The sequence below is a fragment of the Phyllostomus discolor genome, chromosome 11, assembly GCF_004126475.2.
Source record: "Phyllostomus discolor isolate MPI-MPIP mPhyDis1 chromosome 11, mPhyDis1.pri.v3, whole genome shotgun sequence".
Classification (NCBI taxonomy): Eukaryota; Metazoa; Chordata; class Mammalia; order Chiroptera; family Phyllostomidae; genus Phyllostomus; species Phyllostomus discolor.
The window spans coordinates 80,291,853-80,312,470 of NC_040913.2; the positions used below are offsets into that span (position 1 = coordinate 80,291,853).

Here is a 20,618-nt window from a genome sequence, read left to right on the forward strand (position 1 = left end):
GAACAGTCAGACGTGTGTTCTTTGACTGAACTTATTCCTGTTTACTCTAATTTGTGACACTCACTCCCAGCACGACGCCCACCTCTTCTCGTAGGATCTCATAACAGGTCCTCACATTTCATACACAGAAGGAAACGCCCTCCAGTTGGGTTATGCATGCTACCACGTGACTAGAATGTGTGGGACTTCCCGCCCTCCCGTGTCTCCCAACTCCTTTCCTCCCTTCACTCAAATCTCTGCAGCTTGGAAACATACTTAACCGTTATGTATGGGAACTAGCTGTCATTTCTGTAGGGAGCAGTGCTAAGTCTACTACTGTGCCTTACGGCCCACCCCTTTACTATGGAGTAGCCTCAATGGCCTGAGGCTACGTTGTGTTAAGGAGACAAAATAGGTGATCTGTTTAGATCAAAAACAACAGGAAAAATCACCCATACAGAGAAGAGACTGGTGGTTGCCAGAGGTGGGGGGTTGGGCGAAATGGGTGAAGAGGGTAAAAAGACACCAACTTCTCATCATAGCATAAGTCCTGGGGTATAGTTACAGCATGGTGACTGTAGCTAGAAATACTGTATCACATATTTGAAAGTTGCTAAAGGAGGAGATCTTACAGTTCTCATCCCAAGAAACAAAACTTGCAACTATGTGTGGTGAGAGATGTTGAACTAGACTTACAAGGGGGGCCCACAAAGCCCGGAGTTTATTTATAAAAAATTGTGTATTTATTCTTACATGTTTAAACTTCGGTCACCTTAAAGTACTATTTGATGTAATACTCAAAACAGGTTTTAAGCTAATTGATTTTGATGCATTTTAGTGCTTTTCTGCTGCTTTTTCTTTCACCTCTTCCGCATGGGCAAAATGTTTCCCGTTGAGGACTTTATTCATTGGGGAAACAAAAAATAGTCACTTGGGCACGATCGGGTGAATAGGGAGGGTGGGGCACAGGGGTCATGCCACTTTTGGTCAAAAACTGAACACTCAGCTCAGCGCAGTGTGGCAGGTGTGCTCATAAATCACCCACCATGACATGGGCAAATGTGTTGAAAAGAATTAAAAAAAAATTGCAGAGGCCAAATGCAGCTTCTCACAACAACACCAGCTGGTACACTGATACAGATGGGTTCCTAGAACACTCACCTAGCAGGGGAAGCCTGTACTACAAAGGGCCCACCCTCCTGAAGATAATTCTGTTTTGGGGGTTCCTCTTGTATTATGGGGATCATTTTGGGATATATACAAATACCCAATCATTATACTGTACACCTGAGACTGATATAATGCTATACGTCGATTACATCTCATATAAAAAATATAGTAGGAAAAACACTTTACTGGCTACTTGTAGCTATTGGCCTCAACTACCTTAATACTATAGAGTCTTTGGTAAACTCGACTGCTTTCTAACATTAAAAATGCCCATTTTTGGAGAACAAGGAAGTGAGAGTTTGAAAACAAAAACCTATTCCAGAACACACAGCTGAGTTTCTGGTCTGCCCCTCTCCTCCCCCGCCCCCCCGCACTGTCCATTTCATATACTTACTCTCTTCCGATGAGGACTGATTTCCAGTTTCATCACCGCACATTTGTTTAAAGTGTTTAGACGCCTACAGAGCAAAGAAATAACATTAGCAAACACAGGACCCTGCTGGTGGGAAGATAAATATTTTTTTCCCAAACAGCTGGCGTGTTTAATGAGTTTCTTTGAATCCATTACTATCTGTAATTTAGAAGAGTATTAGAAACTTTTTATGAAGTGAGAGTAGCTTAAAAATACCTCTCTATATATTTTAATTCTTTTCATTTCAATTTTATTTGACCATTATAGTGCAATGGCACAATGCTATATATGGTATTGGGCTGGACAAAAAGTTCGTCTGGTTTTGTCCATACGATGGCTCTAGTAGCTCTTAGTTGTCTTCCAATTCATTCGAAACAATTTTGTTAGGCCGTAGGGTGACAGCTGTCATATCAGCGTGTATTTAAAATGATCAAAATTGGTGAACTTTTGTATAGCCATTTCAATATTGAAGGTGGAAGAAATACTCAACATTTTCAGCATATGGTGCTTTATTGTTTCAAGACAGGTGAAAATGCAACTGAAAGGCAATGCAAACAAAAGCAGGAACGAGGGGTCTGTGCCGTGTGTGGCGAGGGGGCTGTGACTGACCGAACGTGTCAGCAGTGGTTTGCGAAGCCATGAGCTGGAGGCGTCTCGGTGGAGGTTGCTCCACTGCCAGGCAGCCGAGTTGCAGTTGATAGCAGCCAAATGGAGACGTTAATTGAGAACAATCAACGTGACACCACGTGGGAGACAGCCGGCATACTCAGAATGTCCAAATCGATCAAGTTATTGGTGAAGATGCAAAACGTGTCTTTTTTATTTTACAGAAAAAAAAACCATACAGATTTTTGGCCAACCCAATACTGTCAGGTGTGTCTTCCTCTTCACAGGACGGACGCCTCTTGCCCCAGGAGGGGGTGGGACACAGTGTCGAGAAACCAGTGCCAGCAACGGCCACTTTCACAGAGACAGCCGCAGCAACGAGGGACCACGAGGGTCGTCAGTGAAACAAACACCGACGTGTTCTATCTCGAGTCAAAATCCACATATAACAACAAAATAATTTCACTCATCTCCAATGAGTAATAACCGTAGACACCCTGTTAACAATTTAGTGAGTTCTTAAGACAAAGATTAGTGAGTTCTTATACCAAAAGAAGTAAGAGCCCTTTCTAACACGGTATTCTTCTCACAACTTCCTGTCTCAGCACAGCATCGTGGTGGGTATCCTCACAGCAACAGTGCGAACGGTCACTCATGAACTTGTGGACTGAAGCTGCAAAGGTCAGAATCCTCCAGAGTCCAAAAGTAAGTGCTCGGATCAGATTCTTCTTTGGAACAGGAGCCATATTGTAACTCTGAATGTTAATTTAAACCTAAGTATATAACTCAGTTTCCATGCAAAGGAAATACTTAGAAAAAACCCCTCACTGGTATATCATGAGATGGCTGCAGAAGGAAACCCCTTACTTTCCGAGACAACTGATCTGCAAGAATAACTGACATGCAAACGTGGGAAGGGTAGCCCTTCAGGCAGGCCCCAATTCTGACATCTTCCAGGTGGTTATCACTTTGTCTTACTCAAATGAACCTTTCTCCCTCTCTTTCTCCCTCTCTTCCCCTCTTGAAACAATAAATAAAATCTTAAAAAAAAGGAACAGATCTGTACTTTTACACCATCAGTCTTCCGTGTCTTCCTACAATTGGCATTCTTCTGTTTTCACAGGATGAGAGCATTTAATGCACGTGAGTCACAGACCACGGGACCTCTTCAAGGTTGTACGGTTTGGAGTCCTGCCCTTGCAACTTGTCTAACGATTCTGACGTGCAGGGGGATAGAAAGTACTTTCTGCCTGCTGATAAAGCCCGCCTTTGATTTCACAGATTACGTGGTAGCCTGTTTAGAGAATAAACAAAGATAACTCAGAGCATCTATGATCAGGAGGATTCTCTCTGTTGACGGGAAGAGAAAGACAACAAGGAACTAAGGAAGGTCCACAGACTTTCATTCGAGTGGCTGCAAGGTTCCCCCGCTCTCCAAGGGGCATCATCACTTAAAGGACTTCTACCCACAGTGTTTTAGCTCTCAGATGGTTTCAAGATTTAAAGAATCCGCACTGGTTACCGCTTGTCTCAGGTCTGGGTTTCATTAATCACACCTGTAACCCAACACCCACTCGACTTCATTTGGGCTTTAATGGTTGAGTGGTGTTTATAACCCAGTTTACTGGGCATGGAGGCCCGTGGGGGTGTCGGAGGGGCTGACTTCACAAACTCTAGGTTTGAGTCAAACAAAAAAGACCCAGGGGGCCAGTTTTATAAAGGTCAACGTGATCTTTTTCTCTTGGTAGTGCCAAACTAATGGCCTTTCAATTTTGAAGCCCGAAAGCGACTCCCTGGAGTTTGTGTGGGATTCATCCGCACCCCCAGGACCTCCAAGCACGCCCACTGGTGGGGACCGTATGTCCTTAGAGATAACAGTTCCAGCTACACCAGTCAGGGGCTCGTTCCGGGTCAGGCACTATGTCTGTACCTCATACGTATTGTTCCAGCTCAGTCCTCACGACAACTCTAAGGTATAGATATTGTGTTTGAGCTTCTTTTTATAGATAACAAAATGGGGGCCTGGAGGTCACCGGTCTCGTCTAAGGCCACAGGACGAGAACCTGGTGGCTCTGGCACTCAAAGGCAGTGTCTTCTCCATTCCTTTCTAAAATAAATATGAATCATGGGAATATACGGGAACAGCTAATATCCTAAGTGTGAGTCCTCCAATGAGTGGCAGGACGCTGGTATCACACCATCTGTCCAGAAGCAGGTTGTTCCCACGTCCAGGGCCCTCCCAGGGCTCAGCTGCACAGGAATGTGTCAGTTTTATCTGCTGGGCAACTTGTACCCTGCTCTGAGCCGGGAGGGCGCTGAGGGGTGGGCCATCAAAGGTTGAGGGCTCTGCTACAAGGAGCTTTAAGCGCCCTGATAAAAGCAGAGCAGGCAGGCTTCGGGGGGCCTCCCACTCAAAAAGGAAACAGGGAAGAGTACAAGAGGAGAGTGAGAAAAGAAAAAGAAACAATTTTCAGAAGACCTGACAAGTAAAAGTTGTTCCAACTCTTTTGGAATTAGTGCAATTACTTTAACAAATTACTTGCTTCCCTCTTAATAGACCAGAAATAGTAACAAAGTTATGATCGACTGGATGGCAGGCTGCTTTGCATAGCTTAGGCATTTCAAGGGCTGTTTTAGAACATTATAGAATGAATATTTATTTATCATTATATGATTGTTGTCTTATTTATGCAATTCTTTGGAGTATTTATAGGAGGAGTCAGTTGTAACTCCACAGGAAAACAGCAATGGGGAGTATTTTTCAGAAGCTAGAGAGAGAGAGAAAGAACATCTCACAAGAGGTATTCTAATAGTAGGTCGCAGTTTGGGTATTGTCTGCATGGGCTTTAACATAAGAAGCTCGGGCTGTGAACCAGGCATCGCAGGTTCAATTCCCAGTCAGAGCACATGCCTGGGTTGCAGGCCATGGCCCCCAGCAACCGCACATTGATGTTTCTCTCTCTCTCTCTTTCTCCCTCCCCTCTCTAAAAATAAATAAAATCTTTAAAAAAAGACAAAAATTTGGGGAAAAAAAGATAAACGAATCACTCTCTCAATATTAATACTGAATGGGACTCTCATAGTCTTGGCTTTCCTGTCGGGATTGGATTAGACAGCAAAGCTAAGAAGACTGGGACAAAAGCCAACCTCTCCAAGGAAACCAACACGTAAGTCCCTTACCAGTGTGAGCGCAAGAATGTCGGCTAGTACTCCAAATCCAAAAAACAGAGCCGTTCCGTAATTATAACTTTTGGTCGTTACCAAACTTTATATTTAAGAGAATCACCATCATGCTCAAGAAAACTTGTCTCAAGTCTACCAGTCTTCTGCCCTAACTAGACTATGTCAAGAAATCAGTTCCTACCAGATTTTTGACCAAAGGAGCTGTAAGATCTGCACGTGTTAAGTGTACACATGTTTATAATGACCTTTAAACAGGGCACTGGTGTGCACACGGGAGCACCTGTAACATCTCTGTGTGTGAGTGTGTCTGTGTTGGGAGAGTGGTGCCAGGAAAGGAAAATCATGGAAGAATTATTTTATTTAAAGTAAATTAAAAAATGTCTTAAAGCAAAAATTGATTAAAGCAAAACTTCAACTGAGTTTCTGTAGTGATACGATCATCTGTATTTAAAATCAACTACTCAAAACACTGAAACAAGGCGAAGTTTCAAACCACACTCCAGATCCCACAGTCCGCTGGCCCCCGAATGCCATGGGCTGAGGAGGACATGCAAGAGGCCAGCGGCAGATGAATGGATACAGCACCATCAGCAGTAAGACCTGCACCTCCAGCTACCAGGCTGACGGCTCAGAGCCTGCTGGCATCTCCAAGGACGGTGCTCCCACCTTTCTTTCTGGGATATTTGTGCACTTCTCTCATAAGCACGGCCGTTGTCCACGACAAGTCTATTTCTGTGAACATGCGGACAAGAGCCCTTGGGTTTTCCATCGCAAACGAGCTGATGACTGTCACCGTGGATTCTGGAGATGTGCATGCACATATTCTAAAGAAAACCCAACCTCAAGCCTTCCCCCACGTGCTCGGTTTGCGCGTCAGATTTCAAGCCCCCTGACAGTCCCCCCGGCATGCCCTTCCCACACGGAAGCCGTGAGATGCTGCGAGGCACTATTTCAGGCCCCAGAGAAAACCAAAGCCTGGTCAGAGTACCCTGCTGCTGAATCCAAACACTGATCAAGCGCTGGCTGTTTTTAGGCTTTTCACAAAACACATAGGAGCACTGATTTTTCCCTTTCAAAGGGAGGTAGCTTCTCCATGGTGAGGAGCGCCAGTGGACACCACCCAGGACAGAGGATACTCTGCCCCTCAGTGCAGGGAAACTATATTTCCAATGCATATTTCTTTTAAAAAAAGTACTCAGGAATCTAATCGGGACCTTTTGGGCTGCAATGCTGCAGTGATATTTTTTTATGACCTACGAATTCCTAAGCTGTTGCTGCTGGTCAGGGGCCCACTCACTAAGTGGCTCAACATGTATGAAATGGATGATGTGATGCAATGCGTAAATATTTTCGAGGGTACGTCGTAGGAGTGGCCTCACTTCTACGTGTTATCACCGATGATGAATTGGAAATAAATTAATTCTGCTGCACAGCTAAGCACTGAAACATTTTAAAAATGTCTGCAGTAGCTCCTATTCCAGATGCTGCCTCCTTCCTTCCTCGACGGCACGCATTTCTCATTCCAGAGGACATAGCTCTGATATTACGCACTACAGCGCGGGACTTGGAACCGGGTTCCCTTCAGAAAATGTGCACAAGCCCTGGGCATTTCCAAGCCCTCGCTGACTTGGATCTGAAAAGTGACAGTGTTTCTGTGGTTAATTAGGGCATTTTTTTCTTTCTGAAACCAAGAGAAGTAGTCTATTCCATCTTGCATTCTAAATATCCTACCTAATTTTCCCTAAAACCACTGCTTAAGTTAGCTGCCTCAAAAAACATTGTATTACATAAGAAAGGCAAAAAAAATAGAGCTCCTATTTTTTTAAAATAGGAGCTCTAAAAAATAGAGCTCCTTTCACAGAGCTACCACTGCTTTCTTTGCCGACCAAGTGGAAATAAATACTGGATACGTCCTTCTATCTTAGTAATGTTTTTCAAAGTTAAATACTGATATTAAAAGGAAATTTACTTTCATTTTATAATCAAATTGGCATGTGAATTTTGTCCATGTATAAACTTTTTTCCCAGAATCCAGCTCTTACGGTTTTATAGGTTTTGAGAAAAATGAAACAGGGTGAATGGCTTAAAATGAGTGAAACGTCATGAAGTTTGGAAGGAGGATTGGGATCCTGTCCTTGTCTGCCACACGTTTTATTGCTTTTGCTGCTGGTGGGCCTGCAGGTCCACCAGCACGGAGAGCAAGGCCGGCTGGCAGTCTGATGTGCCGTTCACGTCAATGCCCATGGACTGCCTGCCCGCTGTAGGTTAACGGATGGGCTGAATTACTCTACAGCCTTATTTCATGCTACTGTCACTGTTTCGTGCCTGGAAAAGCGGAGCAGGTTCAGAGAAGCTTTTCTGGAATTCAAGCAATGTTCCCTCCTGACTCTCGTACGTCATAGCCCCCTCCCCCAATTTATTCCTCTCAGTGTGTTATTTCCATCTAATTGGGCAGCAGCTTTGGCTCTGTTAGGGCACCTGGCTGGGGCAAGTGCAGTCGGTCACACTGCCTTTTAAAAAGGCACATTTTGACTCCCTCCTGTTCTGGGTTTCTGAACTCTCTGAAGTTCGCTGCCCGAGCAATCGTATGGTGTCGAATATGCAATGATATTATTTGAGTACCTCCTAGGGCAGGGTTATTTTAATAGTAAATAATAGAATTTTACTTACCTTAATGAAAAGGCCAATGATTTATAATGAAGTAAATCACTATACCCATTTGCTAATCAAAGACCTAACATAACTAGAACAAAAGCAAACAAATACCACCTTGGTGATAAGCCCAGTGTTTTTTTTTAAGTAAAAATAAAATAAAATGCAATGCTGGAAACATTTCCACTTACCTGCACAAAGCCTCGATGGCATCTCTGTCCAAAAAGTCGTGCTCTCTTTTGACCAAGGAAATGTCGATAGGGAACAGGAGATCTGAAAAGACAAATACACAGAAAAATAAAACCAAATGCATTTACTGAGCACGCTCAGTTCTTGTCAAACTAATCCCGTTTAGCAAGGAGTGGGTGGGGGGCAGAGAATATTGCAAAGTGCTTTTGAACACCTACTGTGTGCAGAACAAACACCTCATTCCCTATCTCCCCCTGTGGGAGAGAATAAAGCAACTTAAGATAATTCTGATTACTGCCCTAAAGGAGCTTAGGATCTGAAGTGGTTTGGAAACTAAAGTATCTCTTCTGGTCAAAGTTAAGTGGTTCAAAACACTCTTCTTCCTTTAAACAAATCAGTAGGCCATAGACCCAGGCCATAAATTATAATTTAACAAGCAGGATGATCCCTTTTCATGGGGTTGGGCTTTTTCTTTCTTCTCACGTGTGTTTTTGCTCACATTTGACCAGGGAAGAGGCCCGGAAAACTGGGCCAAGGCAAGATGCACGGAGCAATGGCAGGCGGTGGCAGACCCAATCTCTTTGCATAACTTCAAAGCCAGAGAGAATTCAGGATGTGCTGTTTTTAAACACATGTTAGCACTTCCATATGGCTTTCCAGGCCTTTAAAGAACTCCCCCTAAAACAGAAGGCCAGTAGAACAACAGGGCCCCACATCCCTTCATCTGCAGGAGTTCGACACTCCTAGAATACTGAGTTCCATCGGAACTGAAAAGCAGAAAGAGAGAGTCAACTCAATGAAGAATTCATTTTTCTACTTGCTGAAAAATCCTCCTTGAAAAATCCAAGGAGAGGAGGGGGAAGAGAAGCAAGGCCTGCTAGAAGTTTACGACAGCTCTCCAATCACCGTGAGATAAAAGCATGTTACTCTTCTTCAGAGGTCCAGCTATTAGGGGAAATACTGGGCCTCCCCATATATGAAAGAATGCGTCAATAAGTAGTTAATTTTCTAGAGATAACACTTAAAAATGCCTTCTCTGTTCTACAATGTGGAAAACTAACCTAATGAGTGTCACAGTCGATTCTGTTTTTCTGAAGGCTAGATTTCGATTACTCATACTGTTCCCTGAATGATAAGATAAGAAAACCAATGAAGGAGCTACAGCCCAAGGATCTATGAAGAAATAGATGAAACTTAGTACTGCAGGATTGTGTCTCGTCATTACGTGACAGACCAAGTCTCTTAGGCAAATGACCCATGGCACCAACAGGGTGGAAATAAGAGGGGGACTTACAGGGAACGTGAGCTCTCAGTAAACACAAGCAAGGCACACCGCAAAGCTGCTTAAAGATCGTGCCTTGAATTTCACTGTTAAGACACCAGTAACTATATCAAATAACTGCACTGCCATTAAAGAATATATTTTGAATAGTTCCAGAGAATAACATCAGATCTATGAATGTAAATTAAAAAACCCACAAGCCTGTTAAATGTATATTACACAGCAACTATGCTATTTTAGCAGCTCCTAACTTCATTTACCCAGGGCTGTATTTTAGATGACCTTCACCATTCAACTTAATTTTAAAATTCTGTTTTAACAACAATTCTTGGGTCGATAGGGGCTAACAGCAAGAGAGGAGTGATATAATTAAATCAGTAATTTTCTCTTTTTGCCTAAACTCCTTCCTAAAAAGATGATGGTTCACCGATGTGTAGAAGAAGTTCTTAGAGTTCTTCAGGTTAGGGTTTAAACTTCTAGCCTGCATTTAAAGGCAGGAAGTGAAAATCGCCAAGGACCAAAATAAAGCTGAACAGGAAGACAAGGAATGTGTGGGCGGGTGTGCGGAGTGTGTGTGCTACGCACCCTGCGTGGAGTGGCAGGAAGGAGGGGGAGATGACAGCCCAGAACAGGGCACCTCCAACGTAGGCTTAGGCTTCAACGAGACCTGTACACACGAAGGGACCCTGAAATGTAGCCTGGGAAATGCAGTCTGCGTTTTGGGATCTGCGAAGACCTTCGGACAGGGACTGGGACTGGGGCTGGGTCTCAGCACACACACACATCACAAGAAAGTGCTGTTTGGCAGCAGATCAACACCAAAAATGGACATAATCGGAGGAAATTTCATTTCTAAATAAGAGAACAAAAGGAACAAAGGCCAGCCCTGTCTGTGACTGCCGCTGCAAAGGCAATTATCTCTGCCATCTCCAGGAGAGCTGTGAATTGGAAATCCAACAGACTGCGGCCCGGCCCCTCCCCTCCCGGCAAGTCCTGCTGGAGGACTCAGATACTCTCCGTGTTGATAGGTAGAGATAAGCACCTCCTGCATCATAAACAGGCAGGTTAACCCTAAACACCGCAAAAAAAAAAAAGAAAAAAGAAAAAAGTAACTGGAGATATTCTCTGACTTGGAGGAGCAGTGAAATATTTTTCAGTCTGACATAAAAATAATTCTGAATCCATGTTCATGGGGAATCGTACATTCAATTTGGGCTACAATAAGGAAGAGCAGATATTGTAATTTGGTAGTGAATTAATCTGGCTGAGTGAGCTAGGGGAAGAAGGGGATCTAAGGTCCCTGACTGACGTGCTCCTGGGGGTACCTCCACCCCCAACCCAAACCCATATTCCTCTTCAAGACACCCTGCTGATCATGCCTAGCACTTCCAAGCTTACACAATTTATTCACTCTCAGCCTGGGTTCACGCAACTCTGCTCAGGTATTAAAGAAGGTCAGCAGTGACCCCTAGTTCCAACGGAGAGCCCACTGCCACTGTTACAGGAAGCAGTTTGCTTGTTCTATTATCCTAGGAGGAGAGAAGAACTAAAGACACGTTTTAAAATCACTAGTTTTGCCCTGGCTCGTGTAGCTCAGTGGACTGAGCGCAGGCTGTGAACCAAAGTGTCACAGGTTCGATTCCCAGTCAGGGTACATGCCTGGGTTGCAGGCCATGACCCCCGGCAACTGCACATTGATGTTTCTCTCTCTCTCTTTCTCCCTCCCTTCCCTCTCTAAAAATAAATAAATAAAATCTTAAAAAAATAAAATCACTATTTTTTAAAAAAGATTCATTTCTTTTTAGAGAGGGGGAAATGAGAGAGGGAGAGAGGGAGAGTGAGAAACATCGATGGGTTGGCTCTCATACGAGCCCCGACCCGGGGCCCAACTGGCAACCCAGGTATGTGCCCTGGTCAGGAATGGAACCGGCGGCTCTTTTACTTGGTGGGATGACACCCAACCAACTGAGCCACACTAGTAAGGGCTAAAGTCACTATTTATTGTGAGAAAAGTGAACATTCCCGATGAAAAAAATGTGACATCATTTCCACTGGATCTTTTAGATATTGTGTGACACAGTGGGCTGTCTCATAGTATCTCCTTCCTTCTTAATTGATGAAAAAGATGTAGTTTTAAATGTAAATCAACCAAAATTATGTTTGCTTTTTGAAGTTTTGACAATCCCTTAAAGTTCTCCTTTCAGGCTTAGACTGTCTTGTTTTTGTAAGACATGCAGCATTCACCTTGTTGATGCAGAATTAACACCAGCTGCTCGATCACCGGAATGGATGTCTGGATGAGTGAGAAGGGAAGAGATGAGAGACCCCTGGTGTCTCATCTCAGGGATATTAAAGAAACAAAGGATGCTCAGTCGGGAAGAAGCACTGAGCGGAAAGTCATTTAATTTACTCTCAATTCTCTCTTGAAAATTATTCCCAAAATGGAGTTCACTAGTTCACAACTATAAATGATGTTTAAATGATTTGATATAGAGTATCATACAATTCTCATTTATTTTTTTTTTGTTTCCATTCGATTTTAATTTTTCTTTGTTTTTCTTTCGTTTTTTAAATTTGTGTTCCAGGGCAACACAGCCCTCACTTAAACACACAGCCCATTCCTCCCACTGTGCGGAGGGCACTCTGCCTGTCCAGGGTGGACGGAGGCTCGGCGGAGGTGGGAGACGGGAGGCGCTCCTCATCCTTGCCCTCAGCCCCTCAGCCAGCCCCAGGGCACCGAGGACGACATGGAGCAGCGAAACTTCAGCCTAGGTCCTAATTATTTTTTTAAAAGGTCCATTTTTGTTCATTACAAAATTGAGTGCCACAGAAGAAATAATATTCATCAAATGACAATATAAAAAATGGGAAAAGCCTAATTACAAACGGCAATGCCCGAGCAGTGGAGGCTTGCCATTTGGAATAAAGAACTCCTACAAATCATTAAGAAAAGCATAATCGCCCTGGCTGGTGTAGCTCAGTGAATTGAGCGCGGGCTGTGAACCAAAGCGTTGCAGGTTCGATTCCCAGTCAGGGCACATGCCTGGGTTGCAGGCCACGGCCCCCAGCAATCGCACATTGATGTTTCTCTCTCTCTTTCTCCCTCCCTTCCCTCTCTAAAAATAAATAAATAAAATCTTAAAATATATATATATATATAAAAAGAAAAGCATAATCAACTCTGTGAAAATTTGCAACAGATGTTACAGAACAGCAAACAGATACAACCGGATGACATAAAGAAATATGCATTATATTATTAGTCACTAGAGAAATGGAAGTCAAACTGTAAGATATAATGTCATATCCCCTTGATTGGTAAAAATTAAAGTCTCATAATATCAGGCATTGAGAATACATTGTAGGAGTGAAAATCGGTACATTTTTTTTTTTTTTTTTTTTTTTTTAAGATTTTATTTATTTATTTTTAGAGAGGGAAGGCAGGGAGGGAGGGAGAGGGAGAGAAGAGAGAGAGAGAGAAACATCAATGTGCGGTTGCTGGGGGTTATGGCCTGCAACCCAGGAATGTACCCTGGCTGGGAATTGAACCTGGGACACTTTGGTTCCCAGCCCACGCTCAATCCACTGAGCTACGCCAGCCAGGGCGGTACATTTTTTTTAAAACCTGCATTATAAAATCAAATATACATATTCTCTATTGCCCAGTAATCCTATTACAAGCAAGCAGCAGGTACACATGCAAGATTAGTTACTGCACATGGGCCACGAAAGCACAAGAATGCACAAAACAGCACAGTTTGTGCAAACAAAACAGAAAACCTAAATGCTCCCCAGCCTGTGCATATGAATAAACCGTGTTGCAGCCCCGCAATGAAGTGTTTATCACACAGCAGTCACCGCAGTGCAGGGCGCACACAGAATGGAGAAATCGTAATACAAGAAGTGAAAACATTCAATCCTACAAGATTACAGAGCGCACAATACCCTTTTTACAAAGGAAAAATAAGTTTAGAGAAATGTATTTAGGAAAACGCAATAAAACTACCTACAAAGAAAGCAAGAACATGGTAAAGAGAGGTTTCGGGGTGATGGAGACTTTGGGATGATGGGAGTGGCAGAGGGGCCCCACGGGGGAGTGTGTGGGCGTTTTTATCAAGACGCCAGCTTTTGTCTTGAGTGGCGTGGGTCTTAGGTGCTTGCTACCTTGTTATTTGAATGAATGAAATAGTTCATTCATTAAAGTATCTGCAAATAAACTATAGATCTATAATAGTCATGAACCAAGGGTATGATTTTGCTAATTAAAAAAGAAATAGTGTTCCCAGCTCACCTTCATAGAGCTGTGCGTACTGGGGGAAGCCTGTTGCCCGCAGCCAGTCACAAGCTTCTTTGGCTTCAATTTCTGCAATAGAATGAAAGACAAAACTGTTAGTCACGTGTATCTTCACACATTTCTTTTCCTTAATAAATTGATTTTGTTATACAAGCAGAACACGGATGTCTGCTGGTCACGAATAAGCCAAAAAGAAAAAAAAAAGAAAACCCCTTAATTCAAACAGTTTAACATTTGGTGCATTTTTCCACACTTTTAAAAATGCACATAATTACTGTCTTTCCTTTAAAAAAAATGAAAGGTCTTAGCGCCCAGGCCCAGCACTAAGTCACTCTGTGCTGCTTCTATGTTCTGGTTAGAAATGATCGTGAAATTAGGGCATAATGAGAGAGCTGAGGGATTATACCCGGCATTTTCAGCCTGGCTTTACTTTTCGTATCAACAGAAGGCCGCCAAGTGCGCCTGACACCCTGGAAGGGAACTAGCCTGATCCAAAGAACAGGCCCTCAGCCACCTCGTGGGAGGCATGTTCAAGCCCCAGGCGCTGGGGCAAGCTGGAGGTCTGGGCCGCCGGGCGTGGGGGCATCAAGTCAACAAATCCCACAATTCTGGGAAGGCCAAATTGCCTCATAAAGGTTCTATTTCCCCGTGATGAACTTCTTGTAGGTGGTACTGATAAGCAGAAAGGCCAAGAGCCACTGACACATTCTACTCAAACCCACTCCAGCCCACGTCACAATCCCGTTAAAGCTGACTCACAGAGGCGGCGAGGGTGCATTCATGAGTTTCTCTGCTTGCACAAAGAACACTCTTTCAGTTTCTCTTCCCCTTTTCCTCAGGCCATCTGACTTCTTAGGTATTGAAAGATAGTCACCATTTATAAATGTCTCAACATTGCTTAGTTTATTCCAGATGCAAACCTTCATTTAGCATCTCTCCCCTGAGTCAGATGGGAGCCCATCTTAGGGGAAGTACGTGTCTTAATTTTGTTTGGTAACTGTAAGGTTGCAAAGCATGTTGTTGCCTATTACTTCAAGAGATCCTTGACCTTTAGAGAAAGGTAATTATGAACACTCAAATTCATTAACGCAGGTAGGAGCGTCCTTCCTGAGCAGGCCGCAGAGAAAAGCCACCTGCTGTCTTCTGATGAGCTAGTTAATACCCAAAGCACACACGGTTCTAGCAGCAGAGTGGAAGGAAGCACATGGCATGGCAAAGCTTACGGCCATGAATCGTATCATGAAGGCAGCGGCATTAAGCACCAGATTCAGGGCTGAACTGGGGATGAAGGATCAAGTGAGATAAATGTGTACGAGCCTCCATGTTTGTACTGAATTAAAGAATAAACAGAATTGTCCAATGTGAATTATCTGCGCTTAACATTTTTTCATGTATTTATATCCACACCTTGTCTCAGAAAAAAGAAAGCTTTATTTTTTATTTTCTTTTAAAGATTTTGAGGGGAAAGGAAGAGAGAGAGAGAGGGAGAGAAACATTGGTGGGAGAGATGTCAACTGGTTGCCTCTCACACGCCCCCCAACTGGGGATCTGGCCCACAACCCAGGCATGTGCCCTGACTGGGAACCGAACCGGTGATCTTTGCGTTCGCAAGCCAACACTCAGTCCACTGAGCCACACCAGCCAGGGCAAGAAAGCTTTAAATAAAATCATAAAATAAACATTTTCTAGAAAACCATATTGCTGGAAAAATATACAAAAGCTCAACATTTTATTTTAAAGAATGAGGAAACTACTTTTACTCTATCTCCACGGCCCCTGCTGAAAAATAGATACAGGAAAGGAAAAAAGAGCCAAGTGTTTGTGTCTTAAAAATATTTTAAATAACTCCCTTTTCTGACCATTTACAGGTTACTTCTGTTGAACAGACTGTTGGACATTGAACGATAATAGATTGTTCAATACATGTTCTTGCTTTCCTGACATTTTACTGAACCAGCGGCGAGCCACGCCAGGCCACAGCGCACAGAGAAAAGCCTGAGTCAAACACAGCTCGCCAGCCAGCACGGCCCCCTGTTCAGAGTGTGGTCCCACTCTTCTCATTCAAATGGCTTTGTGTCAGGAGACACAGAAGACAGAAGGGATTATTTTTCTGCAAAATCTTGACACTTATCTATATACTGCTCTCCTTACCAACTACACAGGGTCGTCACACGCATGACAGACTGAAGGGCCCACTGACACGTGGGGAGCCCCCAGCGCCTGCTGCTGTCTTATCGCTCTCTTACCCGTGTTCCTCCACCAAGAGAAGGAAATGACCCAACACTGGTCTAAAAACCCGTGTCCCAGTCGTCACGCTTCTTAGGGCCGATGGTTCGCAAACGACGACGGGAACAGGTGGAAGATTTGCCTCTCCAGCAGAACACTGAGTTAAAGGCTTACCATGGCTAAAGCGCAATACTTTCGAGGACTGCGGAGATCCTGTCATTTTACCTTTCCCTAAAATAGATGAGAAGCTGTCTTTCTTTTAGACTGGAAACCATGGGAAACAGGGGAGCCTGTATCTATTTTACATTGAAGTACCTTTTCCCTTTCATTCCATAAGGAACAAACCAGTGCCCACATCCTAGTCTGCCAGGGAACACCCTCTCTTCCCCTCCCTGACTCGTGACTATTACTTTTGTTTCTCGATTAAAACCAAAACTCCGGGTTTCCAGTTCTCTCCTCCCTCAGAGAGTCTATCCAACCCCGGCTCACCAAATCTCCCAAGTTCCAGGTCTGATCTCGTCTCTCCCCCACGAAATTCACTGGAACTCCACGGCTCAGAAAGTCAAGTCTGAACACCTCCATGCGGCGTGTGGCGTCCAACCTAGCTTTTCAGCTCCCTGTACTCCCTCTGTATTCCAGCCAAAGTAAACCCCGCGCTCCTCTTCCCACACCTCTGACTACTCTGGCCTGCGACGCCTTCCCGTCCGCTCAGTGTCAACTTTCACTCATCCTTCAAGGCCTAGGTCAAATGCTGCCTCCTCTGGGCTGTCTTTCCAGATGCCCGCCCCCTACCCCCGAACTTTATCAATGGCTAACTTTTACTGAGTGCTCATTATGGGTGAGGCACTGTCTATACACTAATGCTCATTCATTCATTCATTCATTCACTCTTCATATTGATTCTAAAACATGGATGGCCAGTATTATCCCCAAGATATGCAGATGACGAAATAAGCAGAGGAATAACTTTTCTTAAAAATGAGCTTCTGTTACATCCGAAGGCCACAGTAGAATAGAGAACTAAGACTCACAGAAATGAACAGGATAGGCTCTATCCTTAAAAATAGACACCGGCAAACAGCATGCAAAACATCAAAGGATACCGTGTACATGTGTCCTTACTCCGGTCACGAGAACTCCCCGTGTCTGGCTTTCGGAGCCTTCTAACCCACCGTGAGGGTATGGCTCTTCCCTCAGTGCACGAGAGTGGTGGTAGGAAGACTGTCAGGGTGATTTTTTAAAAAACATTCCCCACCAGGTCAAAATGCCGTCAGAAACGGAAAACACCACGGCGAGACAATGTCCCTTTTCTACCTGGGTCTTCTCTAGGCAAACAACAGACAAATGTGTTGAGGAGGAAACCGGAAATTTTTACTGGAATCAGCGTTTGTGGCTGGCTGGATTAGATGACCGAGGGCCAGGACCCTTTTGTGTCCTGACCGGGGACCATCAGGCCTTATTTGCACACTTCCTGGCAGGATGGGGTGACCCTCTCTTCCCCTTGCCCCCGACGGTCAGTGAGGCCGAAATTCCCCAAGCCCGTCATCCTTCTGCTACACTCGCTGCCCCTGGCAGGTTGAGCAACAGCAACTGGGTGGAAGCAGGAAGTGATCGCTTGCACCTTCGGGCTGTCCCCCTCTTAGTGGGTATTCCTGGCCTCCCCGCCTCCCTCAACAACATGCTGCAAAATCAGGACTCAGGGCAGATGCTGCCCACATTTATTTCTTAAGCGAAAGCCCAAGGACCTGGAGGACTAACTCAGGCAAAGAACTCTGACTTGAATCCTTTTCTCTTTGCAATGAATAAAAAAGACATGTCAAACACATACAGCGGCTTAAGGCTGGTTATCAGGAGCTACCCATGTAAAATGAATTCTGGCTGGACCAAGTCGGACAGCAGTATCTATTAATTAATACTTATTAAACCCTGACGTTACCTAATCACAGCAAAGATGTTGACCAGCAATTAGCAAAATCCCTACCCTTGTGTGTCTTAAAAATATTCGAAACCTCTTCTGCGCATATTCTGAAAGAAGCCGCCGAGGAAGCTTCTGAAAGTCCTGCCGGTCCTAATTCAGCTCCTAAGGCCGGCTGGCCTAATAGCGGTTGACTCAAAACCACCGCCAGGCACGTTCCAGGACAGGCGTGCGTCTCAGTGAAGCCAACGTTCCTTCGTTTCCCTCTTCACTCCGTGTTTACTTATCGACCCCTACTGAGCGTGCTGCCAGCTGTGCACAGGGACAATCGAAGACACAGGTCCTGGCCCCGGAGCAGGAAGCCGAACGGAAAGGCAATTCGCAGTTGAGTACGTGGTGTCTGACGATCCTCTGCTTAGGTGCACTGGTTTCCTGAGGGCTATGCTAAGGTCGCTGTGTTTGTTCGGTCCCAAGTGACCTGTCCAGGCAGCACCAATGAGTTCCTACTTTGTAACTGAAAGCCAAAGAAAGTCCTAGCGATGGCACATGTGCCCCGGGTCCTCACTGCACTCCGTCCGTCAGCCCCTCTCTCTCGGGCTCAGGGACCCTGGCCAATCTCCTCCTCTTCTCATCCACCCCAGCCCCTTTTCCTGCCCTATTTTTCCTTCTCCCAAAACATGTATTATGTTTACTTTCTGTCCTTCCCCTCTGTAAGCTCCAAAAGGGCAAGCTTCTTTGTCCATTTTATTCTCTGACATATATCCCATGTACTAACAGTGTGGGACACCTAGTAGTTGCTCAATAAGTAAACATGACATAAATAAATATGCCGTAAGAAATATATTTTACATTGTAACCTGGTGCATGTATGTGTGCAGGTAATGTGTATAAACATACGCACACGTTCATGAACAAAAACACGGGTGTATGTATAAGCATATGTAAAACTGAAACAAGTTTCACCAAGTAACCCAGGTGAAATATATGCAGCCTTATGGTTTTCCTATTGTATTTTGAAAATCTTATGTGTTACCTACCAAAGCAGGCTATTTGAAATGCAATATTTTCATGTACAGCTTTTCAGAAGGAAGGAAGGAAGGAAGGAAGGAAGGAAGGAAGGAAGGAAGGAAGGAAGGAAGGAAGGGGAAATAAAGATAGCATGGAAGAAAGGGAGGCTGGGAGGAAGGAAGGAAACTGAGGACTTCTGTACAGTACAGAGAATGTGATGGAACATAGGAAAGACCTGTGTGAATTCAGAGGTGGGAGGGGGCTACTTGAGCACATGTTTTTGTTCTGCCTTTATTTTAGCGAGGGTTATGATCTACGTAAGATTAGATGGCAGAAGATATTCGGAGTAAGGAGACAGAATCAGCTAGGTGGACGGATGGGGAGGCACAGGTGTTGGGGAAGGAATGGTAAGCAGTCGGGTTTACTGTAGCACAGAACATGAAGTGGGAAGCAGGTTACTGCAGGGAGCAGGTAAAAGCATCTCCTTCGCCTGTGAACCCAATGAGCAACCAGCTTGATTTCCTCAGATGGTAAAATGGTTTTGCCTCAGAGTACCCCAAACTCTTTGTAATAATCAATCCATCACAGAAAGGGGGCAACGCATTACCTGGAACAGGTCAGGAAAAAATCCATTGTTCAGTGCTTTTACGAAAATAATCTCTCTGGACCGGTTTTCTCATCTGTAAAACCCGGGACTGCCACAGCCTTTGCAAATTCCCTAGGTTCCAGTCTCTGAAATTTCCCTGATGTTCAGTTTGCCTTCTCACTGACAACCTTAGGAACAGGTTCCAGTTCTCCTGTCAGTTTTCCAGATTTAGTATCAATTTCACAGAGACATTCCTCCCTCAAAAAACCAGATCAACCCTAGCTGCTGTAAGCCCCTATTTTGTAACTTTACTGGTTTATTGCTGAAATATCTAATTTTTTTAATGGATTAATTTCTTGATTTGTTCCATGAGCCTATGTTCATATTATAAAGAACTCAAAGCCCTACATGTTCTTGCCTATGTGTCTATAGTCCTTGAACTAAAATTAATCTTTAAAGGAAGTAAAACACTTCAACCCACAGGAAAACTTTACTTTGCTCACTGATCTTTTATGTTTGCATTTCAGTTGAAACAACATCCTGGCTTCTGCAGGATCTGTGCATTGGGTGCTGAAAGGCATCTTGGAGCTTTGCACCTTTTCTCTTTACAAATGAGGAGGCTGGTTCGTGTTTAGGTGGTCTGCTGAAGGTTCCAGAGCTACTTGGCTCTCGCTCACAGGTCAGAGCGCTTTCTGCACACTTCAGCAGCACCCACAAAGGTCGCCCTGACTTCTAAATCATGGGGTGTTTTTTTTAGTGCAAATACAAACTGGAAGTTAGGGGAGAGTTTTCAAGATTAAAAAAAAAAATCTTTCTCCTGCCTTGAGGTTTGGAGGCAGACATGTTGCTTTCTAGGAAAGAACATTCCTCGAAATCACATAAAGGGGGAAAGGGACCCATTTTCCCCAATGATGTGATGACAACTTAATAAATAGTTTCACCTTGAAAGGAGGAGGCCTCGGGAGGCCTGCCCTGCAAGCCCGTACCTGGGAGCAGGCACGTGACTCGTGACTCGACACTCCAGTGATGCAAAATTAACTCAACTGAAGTCCCCTTTGGGGATCGTTCAGTTTAAGCATTTGAAAAATACTGCTTTTAACACAGAAACCAAAAAGA

The 20,618-nt window shown here is 44.2% G+C and overlaps 1 protein-coding gene across 5 annotated transcripts in view; it reads right to left on the reverse strand.

Annotated features, from left to right (window-relative positions):
• DLC1 (DLC1 Rho GTPase activating protein) overlaps positions 1-20,618 on the reverse strand; it is a 338,602-nt gene that overhangs the window by 16,454 nt on the left and 301,530 nt on the right. For all 5 annotated transcript variants that reach the window (XM_036011671.1, XM_028526373.2, XM_028526376.2 and 2 more), the window contains 3 exons: positions 13,765-13,836; positions 8,194-8,275; positions 1,544-1,607 (listed from right to left, as the gene is read on the reverse strand). In XM_036011671.1, coding sequence (XP_035867564.1) covers positions 1,544-1,607; positions 8,194-8,275; positions 13,765-13,836 — 218 coding nt within the window. The remainder of the gene's footprint in view (positions 1-1,543; positions 1,608-8,193; positions 8,276-13,764; positions 13,837-20,618) is intronic.